Consider the following 23,784-nt stretch of genomic DNA (forward strand, 5'->3'; position numbering starts at 1 on the left):
CCGGAATAAGCATCGAGGAAACTCATTAACTCGTGCCCGGCCGATGCATCAATCATTTGATCGATGTTTCGCAGTGGGAACGAGTCCTTTGGCATGCCTTATTCAAGTCCTTATAGTCTATGCACATGCAAAATTTATTGTTCTTCGTATGAACTACTACTACGTTAGCTAGCCAGTCCGGATACTTTACCTCTCAAATCGAACTGATATCAAGTAGGCGAGTTACCCCTTCTTTGATGAATTTATTTCTGGCCTGGGCAATAGGACGTTTCTTTTGTCTTACCAGAGGGATACTGGGATCCAAGCTTAGCTTGTGTACGACCACTTCCGTCGGGATACCTGTCATATCCGCGTGCGACCACGCAAAAAAAATCAGCATTAATTTAAGAAATTCAATAATCCAGACCTTAGCTCAGGGTGCAGTCCTGTCCCTAAGTGGAATTTCCTCTCCAAGAACTTTTCAAACAATGCGACTTGCTCAAGCTCTTCCGTTGTGGACTTCGTTGCCTCCGTCTCTTCTGGTACCTGGAAATATCTTGGCACCTAATAAGATTCCGACGCCTCTTCCCCCTAGTTGACATTACTTGATTCAGGAGCAGGCGTCGGTTCCTGTTATTGCTATGCCGCATGCTTCTTCCCTTTTCTATTGGAGATCGAAATCGCATTCATCTCCCTTGCCGCTGGTTGATTGCCTTTAATCTGTTTAATCCCCTCGGAAGTTGGGAATTTCAGCAACTGATGATATGTTAATGGTACAACTTTCATCTCGTGCAACCACGGTCTTCTCACGATAATGTTGTAGCCCATATCACCATCCACAACCTCGAAAAGGGTCGTCTTCATCACCCCTTCAGCATTTGTGGGCAGCAGGATCTCTCCTCGGGTTGTCATGTTTGCGAGGTTGAACCCGGCGAGGAGTTTTGTGGCCGGAATGATGCTTCCAATAAGTCCCAAAACTCCCTGGATCCACAGAACACGTTTGATTATAAAATCTAATACATTTAAAGAAATTACTAATGCGTCATTGTGCGGTAGCAACAATCCGTCTGCATCTTCCTCCGTGAAAGTGATATCGTCTTCAGGCTTCAGCGACCTCCCGGAGCCTCTAGTTATGGGTTACTGATACCTTCGTCTTTTTTGTTGCCGAGAAGGTAACCTCGTTAATCTCGTTCCCCCATAAAATCATGTTGATCGTCTGGCGCGATGGGTCTTTTCCTGTTTTTGAGGGCTCCGTGTTATCATGGTTACAGCCGTAGTTTTTTTTGGCCCAGTCACTTAAGAATTCCCTGAGATGGCCATTTTTTCAGTAGTGTCGCCACCTCTTCATGCAGATGCCAACAATCCCCAGTCCGATGGCCGTTCGTACTATGGTATTCGCACCATAAATTAGGGTTTCTCTCGCTGGGATCAAACCTTATCGGCTTTGGGAATCGTGCTTCTTTAATGTTCCTCATAGCCGATACCAACATTACTACACTGACGTTGAAGTTGTATTTTGATAGTTTGGGGTAGGAAGGATCTCTAGAACCTGTCGTTTCCTTGTCTTGTAATGATCTGTATTTCGGTCGCGATTAGTTCTTCTACCAGTAACGAACCTGTCTACCGACCGGAAACCTCTGCCGCGTCTTTCGGCCCGTTCATAGGGAAAAAATCAGCTTCCGAAGATCGTCTATCTGTGTCAAAATTGTCTTTTGATTTCTCTTTATTCTTCTCATGACCTTTAACTGACGTTGGGAAGCCGAGCTGATCATCATCAATCCTTTCTTTGACTCGTACCGGTTGTGAATATCCGCCCAAGTTGTCACTTGGAACTCGAACAAGCTTTCCTTCAATTTTCGGAAAGCTCCAGAACTTCTTGGATTCAAACCCTTAGTGAATGCTTTAGCCGTCTATTCATCCAGAACAGCCGGGAGCAATATTTTTCTTTCTAGAACCGGGTTACGAATTCCCACAGCAACTCGGACTCTCCTTGTGCAGTTCGTGCACCTTTCTAGCCCCGGCATGGGCCTTAATGAAAGAATCCGCGAGCATCTCAAAAAAATCTATGGAATGCTCAGGCAACATCGAATACCACGTCAAGGCTCCCTCATGAGAGTCTCTCCGTATTTCTTTAGCAAAATTGATTCGATCTCGTGGGGAGCTAAATCGTTCCCCTTTACCGCCGTTGTATAGGTGGTAATATGCTCCTGAGGGTCCAAAGTCCCATCATATTTTGGCATGTCGGGCATTTTAAATCGCTTCGGGATCAATTTTGGTGCCGTGCTCGATTTTTGCGGTAATTGAGTGTACTTCTTTGAGTCCGGTCCTTTCAGCACTGGTGGTGCACCCGGGATTTGGTCCATGCGGGCATTCACTTCCCTCATAAATCGTAGGAGTTCGCTTTTGAAGGGATCGCTCTCGTTGTTGTGATTGGATCCGCTCCCCTTGGCCCCATCGAAGCTGACCTCACCTTTCGGGGTGTTGTTGTCGACCCTCTGCGTTTTTTGATTTGCAGGAGCACCGGGAGGAACTGGACCTCGTCCATTCGCGTTATTGGAAGCACCCGATAATGCCTGTTTTAGTTATGTTATAACCTTATCCTGTCGTGTGAGATGACCTAAAATGACCTTTTATTGCTCCTACAGGACCCTTACCGCTTCAACGACATGCTCCTCTTCAGCATGATCATGAGTCGCCTCCCGAACGTGTCGCGGATACCGCCTGCCGTGGACCGGTGTGGCATCGTTCCCCTCACTGCAGGTATCACTGATTGAATTCTCGTGCTGAGGCTGATTTTCTTGGGCCTCAAGATTGTGCGTGTTGTTAACACCATTATCTGCCATTTTCTGTAATTTTTTGCTTAGAACAAATAATCAAAACATGTTAATAAAAGAGGCAAGACCAACTTAATTACACAACTGTCTAGGCCCCACGGTGGGTGCCAAATTATTTATCCGTAAAACGGTATAGTTGAATTTATACGTTGTTTCTAGACAAGTGAATTAATTTTATCCTGAAATAATTGATGAATTATATAGATATTCAATACTTAGCCTTGAGATGGAGACGTAGCAGAAATAACAGTTCCGGGAGCAAGGCTTCCGGGCACAACAACAATGAAATCAAAAAGCAAGAAGCTAAAGTTATATTAAGCTTTGAATAGAGTATAGCGTATGTTTGGCAGAAAATTCGTGTCCTCTACAATGATAATAGAGCTCACTATTTATAGCTGCACCTAGGGAACAAGGTCATAGGATCAAGCCCTTCTTTAATGTCAATTGTGAGGGCCATTGAAGAATGTGTAATGGCGGGCATGAATGCCATATTCTTTGTAACGGGCATGTACTAAATGCTGTAGAATATTCTTCATTAAATGCTACCGAGTTGCATGCATTTATTTCATCTTTGTGGGTATCATCCTTTCCGGTAACAGACGGAATAGTTGCCTTCGGTTTCAGCTATCCTCTGCCTTCGGCTCCACGTGTCACTTCCTTATGCGATCATTTAATATAACATATTTTACCCTATACAAGTATACCACTTTATATAACAACAGATTTGGTGTGGTGGCGTAGTTACCTTATTTTTTCTCTTATTTTTCCCTTCTTTATTATTAAATAATCATATTTCTTTACTTTACCCTACTTTTTAATATAATAATTCTACTCCGTATCTTATTTTTTCTTAGTAATGTTACAAATTTATTCTTTGTATTTTTGGTGCGTGACATCATGAAACGATGACAAACGATACAATCTATCCAAAGATTATATTCATTAAACAATACAGTACAATACAATATAATAAAATACGATACATTATGAAACGACATGTAATTTTTCTAGAAGTAGAGAAAGAAAGAGAAGAGTGAATGAAGACCCCCACGGAGCGGTAAGGAGATCGATGAGTTTTTAATCTTCCTCTTTATATATGAAATTACAGACATAGAGTGATTGGACACTCAATTTCAAGCTCAATTTTAGGCTTTCGAAGCTTTGACTATTATTTTTAAATAAAATTATGCCTCCTATGTCGTAGCATTATACTGAAAATTAATTATCCCCTTAAACGGAAAACAAAAAAAAATAAAGAAAAAGATAATTCACTTCTTAAGATCAATAAATTGGGGCCAAAAAAATGAGATTCTACAATGAGATTAGTATTTAAATTCTCTTATTTTTTAAGGTAAAATCTTAATTTTTTCTAAAGACTTAAGTATTAAAATTCTCTGTATTGATAAAATAAGAAAAGAATTCAGTAAAAGATTTTTATTTGATTTTAAAACCTAAATATTAAAATAATAATTAAAACAACAATTTCTTTTAGAATGAATCTAATATTTATAACCGCATTCTTCTCCATTGACGATCTCCACCAAGCGGTGGCTACGTTTGGCGGGGAAAGTGGCTATCAATGGCGAGAGGCAAAGGGAATGGACCAGGAAGACCAAGGAAAACACAAATTCTAGCACTAGGAAGCTCACTATCGTCAAATTCATCTCCATCAACATCTGTAATTTCTCAGAAATCGCAACCAACAACACCGGCGGAAGCATCAATGGCGGAAATGAATGGTAACAATTCTACTTTGAATAATTACATAGAAGTAACTGAGGAAGTTAGAACAACAAAGATTGATAATGGGAAGAGTAAAATGTTGAATGATTGCATGCCTTCATCTTCGAATGTAACGATCATAGAAAAAATTCAAACAACTGTATTTGCAAGTGAAAATTCTCAGAGATCGGAGCCAAACAAAGATGCAGAAGCCCCGGTATGGGCAAATTTGTTCGCTAGGAATAGAATGGCTTCTAATGGCATTGCTTTGTCTTACATTCCACCGACGATTGTTGACGGAAGTGTAGTTATTCAACTAGATCCTAAGGAGACAGCAAGGGAAGCTGAAAAATGGAAACATTCATTGATTGTTGCGGTAATTGGGGAAATTACCTGGTATAATCACATGAAGCGATACATAAATCAAAATTGGTCTACGACATGTTCTGAGCTATTCTGGCATGACAGGGGATATTACATAACAAAGTTTACAGTGGAAGAAGATTTCAAGGAATTGTTATATGGAGGGCCGTACACGATAAACAATAGACCAATCATTCTGAAGAAATGGTCTCCAGATGCTGAGTTTGATGCCACTTTTCTGAAAGAGATACCTCTATGGGTCTCTTTTCCCAATTTACCTATGACCTACTGGAGTAAGGACTCGCTTAGCAGGCTAGGAAGTGCAATTGGAATTCCCTTATTTGCAGATGAATGTACAGCTAAGCAATCTAGAATATCTTTTGCTAGGATGTTGATTGAAGTTAACATTACGAAACCATTGCCAAATGAAGTCAAAATAAGGGATCAATTGGGAAAGTTACACCAGCAAGTGGTGAGGTTTGAATGGCAGCCTGAGTTCTGCCCTGAATGTCAACAAATGGGACATGTGTGTAAACGAAATGAGGAAATGCAAAGGAAGTAAATGCAGAAACCAAATGGAAAGACACAACAACCAGTCAAAGAGTGGAGAAGCAAGGAAAAGATGGCACAGAACACAAGTGTAGCACAGACAATAACTGATCAAGCTGTGATAAATGTTAAGGAACCTGCATAGAATATGGAGCACAACAAATCCCCTAGAACTAGTAGGACAGCAATGACAAAGACACAGGAGCACAATCAGAAGAATGGGAAAGAGACTAACTCAAAAGGGCAAAATGAAGGTGCTACTAGTTCTAGCAATGCACAGATTGGTATGAATTTCTCTATTGCCACACAAAATGCATTTTGGATTCTAGAAGGAGGACAAGAGGATAGGCAACCACCAGATAGAGGTGGTACAAATGATCATCTGAAATGACAATGCTTATGTGGAATGTAAGGGGGGCAAACCAAAGGCATAAACAGAAAGAGTTAGCTAAATACATCAAAGACAAACACATAACACTAGCTGGATTTGTAAAGACTAGAGTTAAACAGCATAAAGCTTCTGTAATTGCCCCTAAAATAGCTCATAACTGGGAACTGGTGCACAACTATGACCAAGCAGCTAATGGTAGAATATGGATTATGTTTGATACAAACACTTGGCAGGTGGATACAGTGGTTAAGGATGCACAGTTTATTCATTGTAATGTTACTAGCACTAATGTGAATTGTGCTATGATTGTGACATATGGATATAACAGTGTAGACTTGAGGAAAGGACTGTGGCACAAGCTAAAGATACTGGCTCAATCTATTAATCAACCATGGTTCATATGGGGAGACTTTAATGCAATTAAGACTACTCAAGACAGAATATCAAGACAGGAAGTAACATTGGCTGATATCCAAGACTTTGCAGAATTCTGCTTAGATACCATGACTACTGATATTCCTTGGAGGGGAGACTATTTCACCTGGTCTAATGGTCAAACGGGAGTGGAGAGAGTAATTAGCAGAATTGATAGAGCACTAGGAAATAATGAATGGATGATGAAGTTTGGGCACCTAACAGTTGAAGTGGGAGATCCATTCATATCAGATCATTCTCCTTTGTCCCTGAAGTTTGAACAAAGGAAGTCTGTAAAAATCCCATTTAGGTTCTTAAATGTTTGGGCTGAGGATGAGGCATTCCAAAGCATAGTTACTAAAGGATGGCAAGGAAGACAACATCAGTGCAAACTAGTAACCATATGGAATAGAATGAAAGAAATGAAAGCAAATTTCAAGAGTTTAAACAACAGGAGTTCAGAGATGCAGCAGGGAAAATTGACCAAGCAAGAAGGGAGATAATTGAATGTCAACAAGAGATGAAGAATGGCTACACTGATCAATTAAGAATGATGGAGAAAGCATCTAGAGAAAAACTAAAGAAATGGTCACTCATTGAAGAAAAGATTTTCCAACAAAAATCAAGAGCTCAATGGATCAGAACAGGAGATGGAAACAATAAATACTTCTTTGCAGTGATGAAAGAAAGAGCATACAGGAAAAACATTACAACCCTAACAGCTTTGAATGGTAATATGCTGACAGAGTCAAAGAGTATCAAGAGAGAGATTGTAGACGTTTACAAATCACTTATGGGGAAAGCTGTTGCTCAATTACCTGCTGTGAATATGCAAACAATGAAGAAGGGACCTCAACTAACTCAACAACAATCTATGGAGTTGATTAAAGCTGCAACCAGACAGGAAGTTGATGAATGTATTCAGGCTATTGGAAATGATAAAGCTCCTGGGATTGATGGGTACAATGCAGTATTTTTTAAGAAAGCACGGGATATAATGAAGGAAGATGTTTATGAAGCTGTCATAGAGTACTTTGAAACAGGAACAATGCCCAGGGTCATTAATTGCACAACTGTCACTCTATTATCCAAGATTTCTAATCCTGCTACTATAAAAGATTATAGGCCTATATCTTGCTGCTCAGTTCTGTACAAAATCATTGCTAAGCTTTTAGCATCTAGGCTGCAGAAAGTTATGAACTACATAATTGATGAGGCACAATCTGGCTTTATACCTGGAAGGAAAGGTGCAGACAATACTATTCTAGCCCATGAACTGATTAGAGCCTACTCAAGAAAGCACATATCACCTAGATGCATGATCAAAGTGGATCTGCAAAAAGCCTATGACAGTGTGGAATGGAGTTATGTCCTACAGGTTATGGAAGGATTGGGATTCCCTTACAGATTTACACAATGGATAGCAGCTTGTATCCAAAGTGTGAGTTATTCTATATTGATCAATGGTGAATTGGCTGAACCTTTTCATGTAGCAAAAGGTCTCAGACAAGGTGATCCAATGTCACCCTTCCTATTTGCTATAGCCATGGAATACTTCATTAGGCTACTGAAAGAACCGAAGGACAAGAAAAAATTCAGCTTCCACCCAAAGTGCAAAAAACTAGGCATTACTCACTTGAGTTTTGCAGATGACCTGTTATTATTTGCTAAGGGGGATAAGCAGTCTGTGCCAATGCTAAAACAATGCTTTGAGGTTTTCTCTGCAGCCTCAGGTCTCCAAGCTAATCTAAGTAAAAGCTCAGTTTACTTTGGTGGGGTAACAGACACAGAACATGAAGACATCTTGCAGCAGTTGGGCTATATAAGAGGTGAATTACCTTTCAAATACCTAGGAGTCCCTCTAACTACTAGAAAAATGAAGGTAATTCAATGGCAACCCTTGATTGAAAAGATTGTAGCAAGAATTTCATCCTGGACTGCAAAGAAATTATCATATGCAGGAAGAATCCAACTTATAAAAGCTGTACTGTTTGGTATCCAATCCTATTGGTCCCAAATGTTCTTGATTCCAACCAAGGTGATCAAAACTATTGAAGCCTATTGTAGGAGTTTTATGTGGTCAGGGACAAATGAAATAACCAAACGAGCACTGATCTCCTGGGAGAGAGTATGCAGACCAAAGAGTGCTGGGGGCTTAAATATCATAAACCTGAAGCAACGGAACAAAGCAGCTATTCTCAAACTACAATGGGACCTAGCTTCAAAAAATGACAGATTATGGATCAAATAGGTGCATATGTACTATATAAAAGGGCAGCCTATATTGAGTATCAAGGAGCCAAAACAAGCTAGCTGGATGGTTCAAAAAATTCTGACTATCAAAGGGCCAAATCTTCAGAATCGAAACCAAGGGAGCAAAGGCAGTATCATCAGGCAAATATACTTACAGCAACTGGGAGTATTAGACAAGGTAGAGTGGAAAGCAGTCATGTTCAACAACTTAGCTAGACCCAAAGCTATATTTTCTATGTGGCTGGTCATACAAGAAAGGATGCTAACGGCTGACAGACTGAGCAAATGGAACATGAACGTGGATACTACTTGTGTATTCTGTAAATGTCAACCAGAGCACCATCATCATCTGTTCTATAATTGTTCTATTGTCATGGAGCTATGGTATGACATATTCAAATGGCTACAAATTCCAGTTACAGCTACTACATAGAACCAGTTACTATGTTGGTTCATGGGGAAAGCAAAGAAGAAAACAACCAAAGGGCAACTGATGAGAATGGTTCCAGCTGAAACAGTGTATAGCATATGGGTGGAATGAAATCATAGAGTCTTTGAGAAGGTGTATAGAGATAAGCAAAACATTGTGAGAGAAATTATCTACATTTGTAATATTAGAGCTGTAGGTAAACTCAAGGATGTCCTACAATACAAGTTTGTATAGGAAGGGGGAAAATAGAAGTCTACCATGTAAACTAGGCAAATAGGAATAAGGAGTATAGAAGGGATAGGAAATAGTGATTGATACTTGCTGAGTTAGCCATATATTCATGTAATTTGTTGCCTTGAATTAATAATATTTGAATTACCAAAAAAAAAAAAAGAATCTAATTTTTATTATTTATCTAATGCGGAATCTGTAAAAAAGTCGATCAACATAATACGGAGTCGTTTGCTTGAAACATCGACCGTGGGAAAATGTACACTCCCTTTTGAGTCTGTCATTTCAAGACATTGAAAACCCTAGCGAAAGTTGTCGATCTGCACAAGAACAATCAGGAGGAAGAAGAATAAGCGATTTGATCGAATCATCAGATCTCGCAATGGCGATGGCTGCTTTGAGACGTGAGGGAAGGCGTTTCGCCATTAATCCCTGCCCTCTCAACACTCTCCGCTCTTCTCTCGTTCCTTCCGAGTATGTTTTCATCCAACATCACTCTTTGATCTATTCGTATAGTTATATGAAACTCATAATTTATGTTAAAAAAAAGAAAAAAAATTTAGTATCGATATGGAAATAGAGGATTCGTATAATGTGCCAACTAGTTTTGTATAAAGGCATCTGATTGAATGATTTTTGTGTTAGAAGATAATTGTTTAGTAGTGAAATGAAATGTGTCCAAAATGAGCTGAATAGATATGATGGATTTATATAGTCGACCCCATCTAGTTTGTGTAGAAGCTTAGTGGATTGACTTTGATTTGTTGAATTTTTGCCTCTTCCATTTAGAAAAAACATTTTTCAGATTAAAGAGCTCGTAACTGTGTTAATGCAATTTGTCTAGTTTTGTTATATAATGGGTCTGAATGGAGCGGAATGAATATATGATATTTATATGTTCAACCCCAGCTACGTTGTAATTGAGACCGATTGATAAGTATTATGCATATGAGATTTTACTTTTCGAGAATTTTTAATTTGTGCTATTGGAATAAAACGAGCCCAGAATTAATATTTTAGATGATTTATATAAAAGATAAATTATTTAGTATCCGAATGAAATGGGTCTGATTGAGAGGAATGGATTTATATAATTAATTCAAACTTGTTTGATATTGAGGAGTAGTTGATTCATATTTTTTCCTCTTTCATTTCTTCAGTTATTGGAATTAAGGGATTTCAGTTGCTGTTCTTCTATGTAGTATATTTTTTTAGTTGGATCAGTTGTAATATCAGGCCTCACTAAAAAAGTCTCTCTCTCTCTCTCTCTCTCTCTCTCTCTCTCTCTCTCTCTCTCTCTCTCTCTCTCTTTTTTCTTTTTTGCAATTTAGGTGTTGAAATTTCTTTACGAGTTTCATTGCAAGTCTTCAATATTAATGCTGAGGCGTTGTATCATAATGTGAAAAACCATTTGATCTCTTGCGTTCTTCCGGAGCCATAGGACTTCTTTATGACTTCATTCAAAAAACATTTTTTTTTTACTAACAATCAAAAATTATTTTTATTGCTTCTCTCACTGGCATGTACAGCCATCTGAACATGGGGAAGTACTTTGGTTTTGTAAATTAGCATAGAAATGCTTTGTAATCTTTGGCAGATTATCCTTGCTCTGTTCTCTTCAGCCGTTTGTATTTGCATTTTGTGGCTTAAATGCCAGCAGCTATTTTACTTTGCAAGCTGGATAAGTAGAGGAAGTTGGTTTTTGATGGGCCCCCTGGAAGGGAAGGAATAACATATCTTTTGAGAACAAAAAAGGTTCTATAATTAAACTCAAGCTCAACTGTATATTGATAACGTCCAAATCCACTCCTCAAAGATCAAGCGGACATGTTTACATGCAATATAATATATCCAACTATGAGTCGGGGCTGTATCCCACAAGGAAAAATATGTAGATGATTAGGCAAGTAAGAGATTTATCCCTTTTTATGCTAAGCCAAACACTAATAAAGGGTTTTGAGAAAATATTATAACTAAAACGGAAATATAAGGTAACTTAGAAAGCAAGTAAATGATCAATGGCTACAAGCGTGGATACAAGGGAAATTATACTCAAGTAACGATCCAATGTATTTCACGATTTTACAAATATGAGCGAGTTTTGTTAATTAGTCTCGGATAATGATTCTATATTAGCTTCTTCCGAAGACTAACGAGACTTCCTAATTGAATTATTCCTAAAACAATTAGGAGGGTTAAGTACACCCAAATGTGGCTACAAGTAGTTCAATCTTATTCCTAGATAGAATTAAAATGAGGGTTAATGCCTCAAGTTCTTGTTAATTAATCTACCCCAACCCCGAGTTTGCCTTTTCCAAGTCTAAATCGAAGTAAATGCGCGAGTCCTAGGATTAGCTAATCCCTTAAGACATTAAAGAACAAGAATAATTAAAGAAACCATAACTCACTTCATAATTAATAAAAATCATTCAATATGTAAGCATAATACGTAAGCATAACAAGAGATTTAATCCAAACCTTAATAATGAATATTCCCGTAAACAAGATTTAAGTAATGGAATAAATATTACGCACTTAGATATTCAATACAAATCAAGGATTTGAAGAAATGAGTAAAAAGGGTAAGAAAATCTCATCCAAAGTCTTCAAATCTTCAATCTCCAAGTGTGGTGCAAGAAACCCTAGCTCCAAAGTTTGTATTTTTAGTCAAGAGTACCAAAGTTTTGCCAAAGATCCTTTCCAAATGAGCCGGGTCGAGTATTAAATGGTTTGGGTGCCAAAACGTGAAATTCCAGTTCTGCCCAGTTAATAAGCTTCGCGATCGCGCAAACATGCAACGCAATTGGGGTGAACCACTGCTGCAAAGCATTGCTATCGCGCATAAGTCCCCGCGTTCACGGAGAGTACTTGACTAGGTTGACCAAACATTCTTCTTCGCGCTCGCAATAAGAAGAACCGCGATCGCGACTCACAACTTTCCGACGGCCCGCGGTTGCCTTTATAGCTCCGCGTTCGCGAAGGGCAATTGACCAGACCTTCCTTCAACGCGTCCGCATACCTTCCCTCGCGTTCACGAAGGTCATTTTCAGGGCTGTTCGCCATCGCATCTGTACCTTCCGCGATCGCAAAGAGCAGTCACCGGTAGTAGTCAATTTTTCCCTTTTAGCTCATTTTAACTTGTTTTCTTCCATATCTTCTCTAAATCACATAATACCTGAAATATGCCAATAAATCTCAACAAATGCCTTAGTTTTTTCGCAAAATCATACAAAAGTCTTAAGTATAAAGAAGAGATAGGTTGGTAAAAAATATATATTTGTCATGCTTTGGTGCAACAGGGCCGCTTTAGATGTAAATGATAGTGATGCCGTTGTTGACTTTCTTAGCTCATTTTACAACTTGTGTAATGGTCCCACTCTTTTGGCTGTAATTTCCCCAGCATGCCCTTTTTTGCTGGCGGTTTTAATAAAACTTACACATTTATCTATTATAAAATAGAGCAAGTTGGTTGTCATTTTTTTTTTTTACCTTTTTTGAAAAGGGAAATCCAGCTTCTCTGTTTTAAATCAATGGCAATGATGGTTTATGCTGGTAAGCTTGTTTAAAATTTCTGAACTAAGATTTGCTGTAAAGCTGGCTGTATATGTGTCATATAAGAATTGCAAGAGACTGGATATTTGATATGCTTGTTTTAGATTTAAGAATATGGTCAATATGGTCATTTGGGCAGAAGGGAGGACGTTCGATAATTGAGGTAGGTTTTGGATACTAATTGTTATGAAGTTTTTGGAACAGAGGTTGAAATATGGCCATATAGCCGACCCCAACTTGCTTGGGGCTGAGGTGTAGTAGTAGTTGTAGAAAGCGAAAGGTTTACAAGAATTGCAAAGTCTTCTGTGTTGGATAGAGTGGAAAATAGAGATCTCTGTTTTATCAGTAACTGGATACTGGATGGCTTTGCGGGGGGAGTATATTGCAATGGCCTTTTTGTTTCAAGATGATAGAGATGATTTATATATGCAGCTATAATAGGATTATGTTCTTCACCTTAACTAACTATCATTCTTTCTTTATCAAAATTATCATTCATTTTCCCCAGCGGAAAAAAACAATTCTATCTGTTACTTCTATATGACCCCTGATTTATATGCAGGGAACCAGTCTCATCAGGAGTTCGGTATATTTCAACACAAGTTGGTAAGATTCAACTGTAAATCCGTTATATACTCCGTTTCCGTATATCACAATTATGTTCTCTTAACCTTCTTTACTGATGTTTTCTTCTTACTACATTATGTTTTACACTGAAAATGCCCTTATGCAGTCAGAAATCGGATGAAGAGTGTCAAAAATATCCAGAAGATTACAAAGGCTATGAAGATGGTTGCTGCTTCAAAGCTTAGAGCTATTCAGACTAGAGCTGAAAATTCACGCGGACTATGGCAGCCATTTACTGCACTTCTTGGCGACACTCCCAGTACGTTGTAATTAGATTTTTGGCATCTAGCTAGATTCCCGGAGTAGTTAAAAGAGAAAGAGGGAAAAGGGTAGGGATGAATCACTTTATGGAGTCTCATACATCCTTAGAACTCAAGGAGTGTGGTACAAGCCTATAGAACAGATCTTGTTCAAGCGTGTTGTAGAGTCTCCATGCATCCTATGATCTGCTGCTCCTGCTCCTTTTAAGCTTAATTCAGCTTACTGCTAAATTTGGTATCTTTAATTGTATAGTGAATGGTTGTTCTACATATACATAGTGTTCGTTCTTTTGTTTTAGTTGTGGTTTCTGGATCCAAGGAAAATTGATACTGAGGTAAAACTAGCCCTAGTTAGATGCATTTTCACTTGGAGCCGGATAGTGTCTAGAGGATGAAGTTATTATAAAGTTTCGGGTGATTGTTTATTTCCAAAAGAATACTGGCTAGGATACCCCTCGAATCATGAAATAAGAAGAACTGGAAGCTAAGTACAAATAGAGAAAAATAAAGTTGGCCCGAACACCATCGTTATCACCCAGAAAATAAAGAGAAAAAAGGGTTTTTGTGTAGAAAAATGACGCAAATGGAGTTTTGCACTGATGATGAAATGGGTGGAGCAGAAGAGGTTTAATGGGGTGGCTGGTTGGTGGTGGCCGGGAGAAAGTAGCAGGAAGGGGAAGGATGGAGGTAGTGGGGGGGGGGGGGGGTATAGAGGAGGAAGGAGAAAGAGGAAAAAAATTGAATTGTTGTTTGGCTTTCCACGATCTCAAAGGTGTGTTACACTCGCCGTGCCACCGCAACAATTTGTGTCTAATAGGAATATTTTAAGTTTAGATCAAGTGATCAATAGGAAATAGTCTCATTTAAGGTGTCAAAATGAAAATTAGAGCTAACTTTGATGGGTCGCCTATGTATTTGGCCATATGTTTTATTTTGATGCATGGCAATTTTGCATACATCATCTGGACGGGTTTGACTGGGTCCCAAATCATTTTGTGGATGAGGATTCTCAAAAAAAGATAGAGCTATTTGAATTGCGTGTTTTACCATTGTTAAAGTTGATCTTGTCAACATAGTTAAACTTTTCGTTGTTTTTTTGGGTCAGATGTTAGCTTTTAGGGGATTTGATATTAATTTTTTTAGTGTTGCATTCTATAATTATTCAGAATGCTTAGTAGCCGTTCTAATATTTGTTGCTTCAGGTGTTGATGTGAAGAAGAATGTTATCATAACCATCTCTTCGGACAAAGGTCTTTGTGGTGGAATTAATTCTACATCCGTCAAGATTAGCAGGGCCCTTCATAAGCTAAATTCTGGTAAAAGCAAAATTGTTAGTGTGGAAATATCTTTCGCCTCTGGAACTTGATATAATTGTTGTTAATATGTAATTGCTAGGTCCTGAAAAGGAAAATAAATATGTTGTCTTGGGGGAAAAGGCAAAGGCTCAGTTGGTGCGAGATTCAAAGAAGGACATTGAGCTGATCATGACTGAGTTGCAGAAAAATCCTCTTAACTACACACAGGTTATGATATCCTACATCTTGCATATGTACAAGTAATCTGTTGTACGCTTGCTTTGCATTTCTTTTTTGTCCAACTATGTTTGAAGTTGGTGGCCACCTTTATGCAATCTCGTGGTTATGGTTGAGTAGTATGAAATTTTTTGACATAATGATGTTTTTAATCTGAACAGCAAACATTTTGTATATCCTTTCTTTTGCTACCTTCTGTCTTGTTGTACATCAAACAAAGATGATATAGGTGCGGCAGATGAAAGCTCTATTTTCACTCCCCTTTCTTTTCCGTCTGAATTGGTGAATCTTAATTGCAATATTGGCTGATAATAAGTTCTTGTCTAGTTACTGTGTAGCTTTTGAACACTTCAATTGAATCGTTGCAACTTCAAATTTTTTGATGAATAGGATGAACATTTAATAACAATACCATTTGATCTCGTTGAAGTGATACTTATGTAATTATGGAATATCTGCACTGTTAGTTATATTGATTTTTCTACTCTTTCCTTCCTACTGATTTAGACAATGTATGTCTTGCAGGTTTCTGTCATTGCAGATGACATCTTGAAGAATGTGGAATTTGATGCACTGAGGATCATTTATAACAAGTTCCAGTCAGTAGTCGCATTTTTGCCAACAATGTCTACTGTACTTTCCCCAGAGGTTGATACGACGATTTGATCAGTTGTTCTGTCAGCTTCCTTTTGTTGTGAGTTTTGTTTCTTGGAATAAGTCTCTTTTGGTGCAATGTAGGTTGTGGAGAGAGAGTCTGAATCCGGTGGAAAGCTTGGGGAACTCGATTCTTACGAAGTTGAAGGCGCCGAGACGAAGTCTGAAGTTCTTCAGAATCTATCTGAGTTCCAATTTTCATGTGTAAGTTTTGCCTTTGCAGTGTTGAATGGACTTTTCAACTTCTTAGTTGATCTTCATAACTTTGCATAGCATTAGTACAATAGTACTGATTTGGTAGTATGGGAGATATAAGTCTCTATCTTTATTTGTGATGGACGTATTGAGTCTATTGAAGATAAAGATTATCATGACTTCTATTCCAAACTGGATTGAATGTATTAAACTGTTTATTCCAGGTTTTGTTCAATGCATTGCTGGAGAATGCTACTAGTGAGCAAGGAGCAAGAATGTCTGCCATGGATAGCTCCAGCAGAAATGCTGGTGATATGCTTGATCGTCTCACTCTCACTTACAACAGGTTTTTCTGCTTTCCCTCTTTCTTACTTTTACTCACACTTGCAGCATCGGACAAAGACCACTGAAACATAAATTCACGGAAACACTTTTTTCCCCCTCATGGACTTGTTCTTCTTCATGAGCACCTTCAGTAGCTTCTTATATAGAACACTTTCCAAGGCACCCATCAACTTTAGTGGCACCAAACTCATTATTACCATCTTAACATTAGTGACCACTAGGGGTGGCAAACGGCAGGTCGTGTTGGATATGGGCGGGTCGAAAACGAGTAATGCAAAGACGGATAAATTATTTGGCTCGACCCATATTTTGATATGGATAAAAACGGGTTTAACTGGCGGATAAATATGGATATTCATATTATTCATAGCTTCTTGAATATGATCACTTTTGGGAGAATTCTAGTCTCCCAAACTTGAGGAACCCCCAATTTGAGGCTTTACAAATGTAGAAGTTAAACCCATTAGTTATCGATTGGTTATCCATTTTCTAAGTGGATAATATGGTTCTTATCCATATTTGACCCGTTTCAAAAAAGTTCATTATCCAACCCATTTTTTAATGGATAATATGAGTGGATAACTGTTTTCTTTTAACCATTTTGCCACCACTAGTGACCACTAATACCGGTGTTTCTTAACCTGCTGGCTTATACATCATTAACAGAAATCACGAAACCATTGACATATAATTTACAAGTAATATTTACTTATTTCTCAGTCCATGTATAATTTTACTTTCTTTCTATCGTCTGTCAGTTTAATTGGTCTCCGATTAATATATTTTTCCTTGTAAATCAGAACCCGTCAAGCATCGATCACTACAGAACTAATAGAGATCATATCAGGAGCATCAGCACTGGAGGGTTAATTGGACGGCCTCTTGTTTTGTCTGATGGCGACGAAATAAAAAGGACAAAATGTTTAAGCTTCTTTTGCACCTTGTGGTGACAGCTTTTTACTGTTTGTTTTGTTAATAATATCCTGGTTAACTTGATTTCTGGGAAAGGTCTTACTATTAGGAATCATTGGAAGAGTCTTTTTTGTATGTTTCATTCTGTTCTTCATATCAGGCATTAACACTGTTGGTCCATATTGTTGGGGAAGTTATTTCGACAAGCTAGACACACAGAAATAGTGCTTTTTTTTTTCCAGATCTGATGCAGATTCTAATTCTATTTTTCCTTGTGGTAGAAGTCGGTATTTGAACTGACTAATCTCTCTAACCCTTTTTATTTGTCACTTTAGCTGAAAAAATTTAGTTCAAAAGTATTTGTCACTTTATTAAAAAGAGAATTTTTCCTAATTCCATCCTTACTACTCCCAGAAGGTATGCGTAGACCGTGCATAATTTGGTAAATATCGAATTATCATACCGAAACCAGCAAATTTGATATTTGGTATTTGATGGTATTTGATATTTGGTATTTGGTTTAAGGTTTTTTTAAGAAAATTGGTATTAGGTATTTAAATATAAAATACCGTAATGCAAATATTGTACTGAAATATATACTAAGTCACAATTTACATACCATTGATTATACAATAAATATTAAAGTTCTAAATTTTACGTTCCGTTATTTTTATAGTACTCCCTCCGTTCCAATTTATGTGAACCTGTTTGACTGGGCACGGAGTTTAAGAAAAATTGAAGACTTTTGAAATTTGTGGTCCTAAACTAGTTAAAAATGGTATTCTAAAAGCTTCTCATTAAGGATAGAATTGTAACTTTAAGCTAAATTGTTACCAAATTTAGAAAGTGTTTATTCTTTTTGGAACGGACCAAAAAGGAAATATGTTCACATAAACTGGAGCAGAGGGAGTAATATTTAGCCTTTACTACCTTTTTTTCCCACTATATTTGTCTTTCCCCTTTTCTTTGGTTGCCTACTTAGGTTTTAACCTTTCTCCCGTCTAGGTTTAATATTTTTGGTTTTCATCTTTTTTAATCCACTATATTATAATATTTTATTTTTGTATTTGTGAGTATCTTACTTAAGAATATTAAATTTTACGGCTTTATGCACTAGCTATATTCGAGGCGAAGAAATCGAACTTACCAAACCGAACCGAAACTAAAAGGAGAAAAGTCGTACCCTACCAAATTTAATTAGATATGGTATTGGTATAGAATTTTAAGAAACCGAATACCGAACCAAAATGTCTAAATACCGTACCGTTCCGACCGACGAACGTCCCTAGATATATGGTCTCTAATTACTCATTTAAGGAAGAGATAAGGGTAACGTAGTCAGATATATCTTATAATTAATGGTATTAAATGAATTTTTATATTGATTGTTAGAATTTTAATTTACAAATAAGAGAGGACCGGATGAAGTATAAATTAAGCTGAGTAATATTTTCCTTTTCATGGAATTCGGGATGTAAAAATTAAAGAAAAATGTTTGCTCCTTTCGGAAGAATTGGACTGCTAGGCGGCCGTTTTTCAGAAAGAAAGTTGTATACGGTAGAAATCGGGGCTACCCGATTTCATTCTTTGGCCGAGACAGGAACATCACGTCGAAGAGCTAGGGCGTCGAGTCCGGACCGAGGTCAACATCAATTGCGGCCAGAAAGAGGCAAACTTCGAGTGACATCGGCATAGCTTGATAACGGAAAAGGCGAGATATTCGCAATTGATCGAGAATCGTGGCGTGAATCTCGGAACAGATCTATTTACACCGGTTAATTAGATGTTAATATGATTTCCTACTATAATCAGAAGTTTACCTTATTTAGGACTCCTCTATTATATAAAGAGGAATCCCATTCATTTGTAAAGATCATTGTTCATTAACAAGAATATATACACTCATTACTGTCCTGCTATTTCACTTATTGTTCATCAGAGTTGCTTTATCTTTTACTACTCTTGCCATCCCACCTCGAGGCTATCCCAAGTCGAGGTCGTCTCTAATTTATTTACTTATTTTCTTGCTTATCAATTGGTATTGGACGAAATCACATATCCTTAAAATCACAATATAATTTTTATTCGAATTTGAGGGTAAACAGTTTGGCGCCCACAGTGAGGCTAAGGATAATAGTGATTGTTCGGTGCTGATTCTAATAACATACATTATTTTACGCTTGTTCTTGTTAAGTACTTTGCTCCCAGGATAAAACATGTCAAACTCACAAAAAGCACCCACACATGGTGAAGATGGTCTCGGGTTTCACGGGGAGAACGACAATGTAATTGCTCTAGGAGCCGGGGTGCCACAGGCTAATCTCGGGGGAGCACCGGTTTCCAATCCAGTCGATGTTAGTTCGCACATTGCTTTGAATGCGGACCTAGGCGCGGAACCCGAAGGGAGTGTACGCAGAGAAGGTCAATCTGTTGGCTAAGGTACACAGGACAGAGGAGACGGAGGAGTTAGTCTCTAGGCGATATTCGAGATGCTAGAGGCTCAACAGGCCGCTATTGCTCAGTTGCAAAATCAACATAGGACTCCGAGTAGGGTCGAGCTAGAAATCACTCGCCGTACCGAGCCAGTGCCAGAAAGGTCGAATGGTAACGAATCGGGGATTGATCCTGCAATAATGAAAATGCTCGAGGAGCTCACCAAAAGGATTGAGTCAGGAGAGAAGAAAATCGAAGCTAACGATAAAAAAGTGGAAACATACAACTCCCGAGTTGATTAGATACCGGGGGCACCCCCGATCCTAAAGGGTTTGGATTCAAGAAAGTTCGTGCAGAAGCCTTTTCCTCAAAGTGCGGCTCCGAAGCCCATTCCTAAGAAGTTCTGTATGCCGGACATACCTAAGTACAACGGGACCACCGATCCTAATGAACACATCACTTCGTACACATGCGGAATAAAGGGGAATGACTTGGAAGATGATGAGATTAAGTCCGTTTTGTTGAAAAAATTTGGGGAAACTTTATCAAAGGGGGCAATGATATGGTACCACAATTTGCCTCCTAACTCCATCGATTCTTTCGCCATGCTCGCTGATTCGTTCGTAAAGGCGCACGGGAGCAATAAAGGCCGTGACTAGGAAATCGGACCTCTTCAAAGTGAGACAGAAGGACAATGAAATGCTAAGGGAGTTCGTATCTCGATTTTAGATGGAACACATGGACCTACCCCTGGTTACTGTTGATTGGGCTGTTCAAGCCTTCCCTCAAGCTTTGAACGAGCGAAGTTCGGTAGCGTCACGCCAACTAAAGTAGAATCTGACTGAATATCCAGTGGTTACCTGGGCCAATGTGCATAATCGGTACCTATCGAAGATCAGAGTCGAGGATGATCAGTTGGGAGCTCCATCCGGTTCCGTTTACCCAAACAGGTCCGAAGGCAGGATTCAGAGGGACATCGATAGAGAGCCCTGATCGAACAGAGATCGATACCAACCATATAGCGCAAATCGAAGGAACAATGGATCGGGACGTAATACCGTTCGAAATGATCGAAGGAATGATTGAGGTCAAAATTCCCGAGGGCTCATGAGTAAGAATGATTTCGATAAACACGTCGATCCTAAGGAAGCACCACGATTATTGGAGTACTACTTCAGCATCGATGCTTTAGGTATTGTGTCGGCCATTGGACAGATCAAGAATACTAGATGGCCTAGACCCCTCCAAACTGATCCACCCCAAAAGAATCTTAATCAAATGTGCAAGTACTATGGAACCCATGGTCACAGAACCGAGGACTGTAGACAACTAAGGGAGGAGGTAGCCCGGTTATTCAATGAGGGCCACCTTCGAGAATTCCTAAGTGATCGAGCTAAGAATCATTTCAAGGAAAGGGACACCAATAGGAAAAATGAACAGGAGGAGCCGCAGCATGTAATTCATATGATCGTCGGAGGGGCCGATATTTCACAAGCCCGTGTTCAAAAGCACTAAGGTATCAATTACTAGGGAGAAACGGACCCGAGACTATGTGCCAGAAGGCACTGTATCATTCAACGACGAGGAGGCAGAAGGAATTTCTCAGCCTCACAACGACGCTCTGGTAATCTCTATCTTATGAAATAAAGTTCAAGTTAAGCATGTTTTGGTGGATCCAGGTAGCTCAGCAAATATCATCCGATCGAGGGTCGTGGAGCAACTCGACCTACAAGATCAGATCGTGCCCGCAGCTCGGGTCTTGAATGATTTTGGTATGGCTAGTGAAACAACCAAAGGGGAGATTATCCTACCGGTAAACATGGCTGGAACTATCCAAGACACCAAGTTTCACGTGATCGAAGGCGACATGAGGTACAACGCCACCTTGGATCCACAACATAAGGGCAATCCCTCCGACTCTCTACCAAATGATGAAGTTCCCATCGTCGGACGAGGTAAAAATAGTGTATGAGGAACAACATGCTACAAAAGAAATGTTCGCGGTCGATGAGGTAATACCGATTTCGGTGCTGTCAACATCGGAAGGATCGAGCATCAAGGGCAAACATGAAGCCAAATAGCAACCACTGCCACCAGCCTCGACTGAATCGGAGAAGTAGGAAACGGAAGAGGAGGAGGAAGATCTTTTGACCCCTCGAACTTTTGTTGTTCCCGAAGATTCCGACGCCACCAAATCAACGATCGAAGAGCTGGAACAGGTTATATTGATCGAGCACCTGCCCGAGCGAAAGGTATACCTGGGAACGTGGTTAACCATCGAACTCAGGAAAAAGCTTATTCAATTTCTTATTGATAACGTAGATTGTTTTTCTTGGTCCCACTTAGACATGACAGGGATCCCGCCGGAGATAACAACGCATCGACTAAGCCTGGACCCAAAGTTCAAACCGTTGAAACAAAAGAGAAGGCCCCAGTCCGAGGTAAAGCACGCATTCATAAAAGACGAGGTAACTAAATTTCTCAAAATAGGGTCCATTCGGGAAGTAAAGTACCCCGAGTGGTTAGCTAATGTAGTCGTGGTTCCTAATAAAGGGAACAAACTTAGGATGTGTGTAGATTATAAGGTTTTAAACAAGGTATGTCCCAAAGATTCTTTTCCACTGCCTAACATCGATCGCATGATCGACGTCATGGCCGGCCTCGAGATCCTTAGTTTTCTCAATGCCTATTCAGGGTACAATCAAATTCAAATGAACCCGGAAGACCAAGAAAAGACTTCATTCAGCACCAAGTATGGAACATATTATTATAATATAATGCCTTTCGGGCTAAAAAACGTAGGAGCTACCTACCAACGCCTAGTGAATAAAATGTTTGAAGAACATACAAGTGAATCAATGGAAGTATATATTGATGACATGCTAGTTAAATCCGTGTGCGCAGAGGACCATTTGACACATTTGCAGGAAACATTCAAGATACTGAGAAAATACAACATGAAGTCAACCCCGAGAAATGCCACTTTCGGGGTCAGTTCGGGCAAGTTCCTTGGCTTCATGGTATCAAATCGGGGAATCGAGATCAACCCCGATAAAATTAAGGCTATCGAAGACATTACCAACGTGGACAGCGTTAAAGCCGTGCAAAGGCTGATGGGGCGGATAGCTGCCTTAGGCCGATTCATATCGAAATCATCCGATCGGAGTCATAGATTCTTCTTTCTACTCAAAAAGAGGAACGATTTCGCCTGGACCCCGGAATGGCAACATGCATTAGAAGAATTGAAGCGATACCTCTCGAGCCCACCATTGCTTCAAACTCCAAAGGTAGATGAAAAACTCTACTTATACTTGGCAGTATCGGAGATCGCGGTAAGTGGTGTCCTGGTTCGAGAAGATCAAGGTACACAATTATCTATTTATTATGTAAGTCGAACTCTAGGAGAAGTAGAAACTAGATATCCACACTTAGAGAAACTAGCACTTGCGTTGATAAGCACCTCTAGGAAGCTAAAACCATATTTTCAATGTCACCCCATATGTGTACTAACCACTTACCCATTTCGTAATGTTTTGCATAAGCCCGAGCTATCGGGCTGATTGGCCAAATGGGCCGTCGAACTCAGTGGGTACGATATCAAATATCAACCCCGAACGACCATCAAGTCTCAAATTTTAGCAGACTTCGTGGACGATTTCACGCCAGCCTTCGTACCCGAAGTCGAGAAGGAACTCTTGTTAACATCAGGTACATCATCGGGGGTATAGACCCTTTTCACAGACAGCGCCTTGAATGTGAAAGGGTCCGGGCTAGGCATCGTTTTGAAGCCGCCCACGGGCAACACTATTAGACAATCCATCAAAACTTCTAAGCTGAATAACAATGAGTTCGAGTACGAAGCCATATTGCAGGTCTCAAACTGGCTAAAAGCTTGGGGGCGAAAATCATTGAAGCCAAGTGCGACTCTATGCTGGTAGTAAACTAAGTAAACAAAACTTTCGAGGTTCGAGAGGATAGAATGCAAAGGTATTTGGACAAGCTACAGGTGACTTTGCACCGTTTTAAAGAATGGACCTTGCAGCACGTACCTCGCGAGCAGAACAGTGAAACCGATGCTCTTGCAAATTTGGGGTCATCAGTCGAGGAG

The 23,784-nt window shown here is 39.3% G+C and overlaps 2 protein-coding genes across 2 annotated transcripts; both read left to right on the plus strand.

The window, feature by feature from the left end:
• The first annotated feature begins 5,834 nt into the window (after positions 1-5,834).
• Positions 5,835-6,755, plus strand: LOC109243167. Its single transcript, XM_019410069.1, has one exon. The coding sequence runs from the start codon at positions 5,835-5,837 to the stop codon at positions 6,753-6,755; it is 921 nt and encodes a 306-aa protein (XP_019265614.1).
• Positions 6,756-9,389: 2,634 nt separating this feature from the next.
• LOC109243174 (ATP synthase subunit gamma, mitochondrial) lies at positions 9,390-17,513 on the plus strand. Its single transcript, XM_019410087.1, has 9 exons — positions 9,390-9,640; positions 13,281-13,324; positions 13,452-13,604; positions 14,808-14,921; positions 15,001-15,128; positions 15,663-15,785; positions 15,876-15,995; positions 16,211-16,332; positions 17,132-17,513. Exons 1-9 carry the CDS (start codon positions 9,549-9,551, stop codon positions 17,199-17,201), a joined length of 966 nt encoding a protein of 321 aa, XP_019265632.1. The 5' UTR covers positions 9,390-9,548; the 3' UTR covers positions 17,202-17,513.
• Positions 17,514-23,784: the final 6,271 nt, after the last annotated feature.

This window comes from Nicotiana attenuata, unplaced genomic scaffold, assembly GCF_001879085.1.
Source record: "Nicotiana attenuata strain UT unplaced genomic scaffold, NIATTr2, whole genome shotgun sequence".
NCBI lineage: Eukaryota > Viridiplantae > Streptophyta > Magnoliopsida > Solanales > Solanaceae > Nicotiana > Nicotiana attenuata.